The sequence below is a fragment of the Eurytemora carolleeae genome, unplaced genomic scaffold (assembly GCF_000591075.1).
Source record: "Eurytemora carolleeae unplaced genomic scaffold, Eaff_2.0 scaffold1504, whole genome shotgun sequence".
Taxonomy (NCBI): domain Eukaryota; kingdom Metazoa; phylum Arthropoda; class Copepoda; order Calanoida; family Temoridae; genus Eurytemora; species Eurytemora carolleeae.
The window spans coordinates 68,486-73,251 of NW_019397483.1; the positions used below are offsets into that span (position 1 = coordinate 68,486).

The 4,766-nt window shown below is 29.3% G+C and overlaps 1 protein-coding gene across 2 annotated transcripts in view; it reads left to right on the forward strand.

Annotated features, from left to right (window-relative positions):
- Positions 1-3,447, forward strand: part of LOC111714536 (hemicentin-1) — a 65,433-nt gene extending 61,986 nt beyond the window's left edge. Inside the window, exons 19-22 of one of the 2 annotated variants that reach the window (XM_023489669.1) lie at positions 414-499; positions 1,347-1,384; positions 1,911-2,020; positions 3,255-3,447. In XM_023489669.1, coding sequence (XP_023345437.1) covers positions 414-499; positions 1,347-1,384; positions 1,911-2,020; positions 3,255-3,415 — 395 coding nt within the window. In that variant the 3' untranslated portion in view covers positions 3,416-3,447. The remainder of the gene's footprint in view (positions 1-413; positions 500-1,346; positions 1,385-1,910; positions 2,021-3,254) is intronic. The other variant, XM_023489670.1, reaches the window with a different exon arrangement.
- The last annotated feature ends 1,319 nt before the right edge of the window (positions 3,448-4,766 follow it).

The following is a 4,766-nucleotide window of genomic DNA, read 5'->3' on the forward strand; positions in this document are numbered from 1 at the left end:
GACACTAGACACTAGACACTAGACACTAGACACTAGACACTAGACATTAGACACTAGACACTATACACTCTAGACACTAGACACTAGACACTAGACACTAGAAACTAGATACTTGACACTAGACACTAGACATTAGACATTAGATTCTAGAAACTAGACACTAGACACTAGACACTAGACACTAGACACTCGACTCTAGACACTAGACACTAGACACTAGACACTAGACACTTGACATTAGACACTAGACACTAGACATTAGACACTAGACACTAGACACTATACACTCTAGACACTAGACACTAGATACTTGACACTAGACACTAGACACTAGACATTAGAGATCAGACATTAAATGCTAGAAACTAGACACTAGACACTAGACACTAGACTCTAGACACCTGTTTGTCTAGTTGAATGTTTGGTGGATGCGTATCCTTCTGCTGTTTCTTTTTCTTGGTTCTTCAACAATTCTTTGACTTCAACTCTTCTTAACAAGGAATATTTAAGTTTTAAATAAGAGTTCTTGGATATATATTTCCCTGCAATGGGTAGTGTAATGGCCAGGGATGAAGGGGGGGGGGGTTATACAATGATTTCTTAAAAGGAACGGTTGGCATAATCTTAAGAAATCCTTTAATTGTGTTCTAGATATTTTGAGATTTTTTTTTTAACTTGAAAATTATCATTTAAAAGTTTTTGCAGCTGAAACCATGGTTGAAATGAAATTGTTAAACAAAATTCTGAAGTATCTAATTTTTCAGGATTAAAAGTATTTAATTTTGAAAATTCCAATAAATTTCCCTATAACAGTAGAAATGCGAAAGTCGCTTTTGTAGAGAAATCACATTGAAAATAATCGGTGTTTAAAATCATTTAAGTTTGTATCTAATATACTAGATCAGACAAAACTTTTAAGGGAATTTACTGCATAGGAATCAGGCATTGCCATCTTAGCCTTGAAATCACGCTTACAGTCCCTAAATTTATTTTAACATTTATAACTTTCTACCATTTTTTTTAAATCGTTCTTCCTCCCAAATCTTCAAACTTGAATTTATAAAATTTCCAAATTGAGTTGACCAAGAAAAATATATAAATTTTTAAATTTGAACCCTTTCGATTTATATGAATGACCCCCCTTTAAGGATTAAAAATTCCCTTGAACAATTAATTAGCATGGCATTTTCTCAGATAACATGAAAATTGACTTTAAAGCAGTTTTACAACTCTTCCAAAATGATTAATTCCTGTGAGAAGACGAAAGTACAATTTAAATGATTTTAATAATATAAAACAACTTATTTAAATTAAATTTTAAAAAAGTTTAAAAATTGAATATTTAGGATCTTTTTAGCTCATCCCCAGGACACAGTGTTCTAAGGTAACACAATAATGTACATGGTGATTTTTAAAAGTCAATTATTTTCATTTGTTCTTACACTTTGAGCCAGATGGTTTTAGGCTTTGTATCTTAGATCTGTTTCAATTAAAATTTTTTGCCTTTTATCTTAAATTTCATATAGATTTTTTTTTGACGGGGGGGGNGTGGTAAAAATATCCTGATTTTCGTTTATCATTGAATAAACCATATTTTTGACAGAAACATTTTTGGGGGTTTTTATATTTCCACAGAATATAGATGGAATATATAATAGCTTAGACTCTCATGGGATTCTACACACAACCTCTATTCTCTTTTTATTCAAACGTTCTTTTATTGAAAGGAAATTGAAAAAGATGCCAGAAAACTTGAATGCGGTTCCGTCAATTGTTGTAAACCAGCCATTAATGAAATGGTTTATTCGATTCACACAAGTGTACCCTTTGAACTTTTTCCTGATTATAGACAAATGAGATATATTTATTTTGTTTTCCAAAAAAAAATATTTTTTAACCTTGTGTTGCAGTTACACCCCGCACTCCCATATGGATTTTGGTTCTCTGCTGTGCTGGGCTGACAATATGGTTGGAAACCAGAAGCATACTAGACCATGTATCTTTCATATCATACCAACAGGTCAATTTGGTAGATAAGAAGAGACTGTAAACATAACTCTCCATGACTCTCCATGCAAGGATGGCAATGTCCTAAGACAACGGAACTATGTAATGAGCTTTGTCTGATATTCATGTTTCTTTAACTGCTTATTTTCTTTAGTGGATTTTCTGCAAAAGTGGCTTGCGCAATTCTTGCCTATTAAGAAGAAATGGAAAAATTATCAGAATCTGATACTTTTAGAGTAAATGTAAATCAGGCACTGCCATCTTGCTATGAGATTTGCTTAATATGTCTGCAATATTCCAAAATTACCTAATTTTGGTTATTTTTGTTATCATTCTTAACTCAATATTTGCCAAACAGTTCTATATTGTATTAAGTATTTTTGTATTTTTTTTTTGAAGCTTTTACACTATACAGTACATCAATATAATCAATATTCCAGGACCCATGGTGAACATTCTGTCTAGTTTGCAGTGTTTTTATTACATCAAATACTGTTATTTGTCTTTTTTTTCAATCACGTTCCATATTTTTACTGGTTTAGAAGATTCTATAATTCTAAAACTTGCACTGTTTTATATTAATATTGAAATTAAACTCTAAAGTAAATAAAGAATTCTAATTGGAATACAACTGCTACTTAAACTAACTTTAATTATATTGCAATTCAATCAAGCAGAAAGATAAACAATAACAATAAATAAATGAATTTGATAAATAATCATGTTCTCTAAAAATTTGATTAAAACCACAAGTGCAAACATAACATTGAAGTAAAATGTCTTAAAAGTATTTTCAACAATTCTGGGCCCTGGGGCTTCTGAATTCATATTTATAACGTATCATAATAGCAACCCTTATTTCACATTTATAACGTATCATAATAGCAACCCTTATTCCATATTTAAAACGTATCATAATATAAACCTTATTTCATATTTAAAACGTATCATAATAGCAACCCTTATTTCATATTTAAAACGTATCATAATTGCAACCCTTATTTCATATTTAAAACGTATTATAATAGAAACCCTTATTTCATATTTTCAAATTTATTTTAATTTATTTTATTTTCATTTAAAAAGTAGTTTTTTCGAATCTCAGAAATCTGCAAGTCACATTTAAAGCGAAACCACAATTAAGAAATGAATTTAAAAAGAATAAAAAATATTTAAAATGTTAGGTCATCAATTTCGTCTACACGTCTCTTTAAAAGGAATAAAAAAATGAATTCTGAAAGTTTTAGGTCCTCCTGAGAGTCCTGGTGAGTGCCGAAGTATTAATCAGACAGAAACCCAGATCATGGTTCAATGTAGATTAGGATACTCAGGGGGCTTACCTCAACATATACATCTAGAGATATATTCAAGCTCAGGATATATTCTAGCAAACATGTCAGGTATCTAGAGATATATTCAATATATCAGGATATATTCTAGCAAACATGTCAGGTATCTAGAGATATATTCAATATATCAGGATATATCCTAGTAAACATATCAGGTATCTAGATATATATTAAATATATTAGGATATATATCCTAGTTAAAATGTCAGGTATCTTGAGATATATTCAATATATCAGCATATATCCTTGTAAACATGTCAGGTATCTAGAGATATATTCAAGCTCAGGATATATTCTAGCAAACATGTCAGGTATCTGAAATATATTCAAGTTCTGGATATATTCTAGCTAACATGTCAGGTATCTAGAGATATATTCAATATATCAGGATATATTCTAGCAAACATCTCAGGTATCTGGGATATATTCAATATATCAGGATATATTCTAGCAAACATATCAGGTTTCTAGAGATATATTAAATACATTAGGATATATATATATCTTATTAAACATTTGAGGTGTCTAGAGATATATTCAATATATCTTGAGATATATTCAATATATCTTGAGATATATTCAAGCTAAGGATATATTCTAGCAAACATGTCAGGTATCAAGAAATATATTTAATTTATCAGGATATATCCTTGTAACAATGTTAGATATCTATAGATATATTCAATATATCAGGATATATAATCCTAGTAAGCATTTCAGGTATCTAGAGATATATTCTATATATCAAGATATATATCCTTGTAAACATGTCAGATATCTAGAGATATATTCAGTATATTAGGATATATATCCTAATAAACATGTCAGGTATCAAGAAATATATTTAATTTATCAGGATATATCCTTGTAAAAATGTTAGGTATCTATAGATATATTCAATATATCAGGATATATAATCCTAGTAAACATGTCAGGTATTTAGAGATATATTCAATATATCAGGATATATCCTTGTAAACATGTCAGGTATCTAGAGATATATTCAGTATATTAGGATATATATCCTAATAAACATGTCAGGTATCTAGAGATATATTCAAGCTAAGGATATATTCTAGCAAGCATGTCAGGTATCAAGAAATATATTTAATTTATCAGGATATATCCTTGTAAAAATGTTAGGTATCTATAGATATATTCAATATATCAGGATATATAATCCTAGTAAACATGTCAAGTATCTAGAGATGTATTTAATATATTAGGATATTTATCCTAATAAACATGTCAGATATCTAGAGATATATTATCAGGTTATTCTAGCAAACATGTCAGGTATCTAGAGGTATATCAAATATATAAGGATATATCCTTGTAAACATATCAGGTATCTAGAGATATATTCAATATATCGAGATATATCCTTGTAAACATATCAGGTATCTAGAG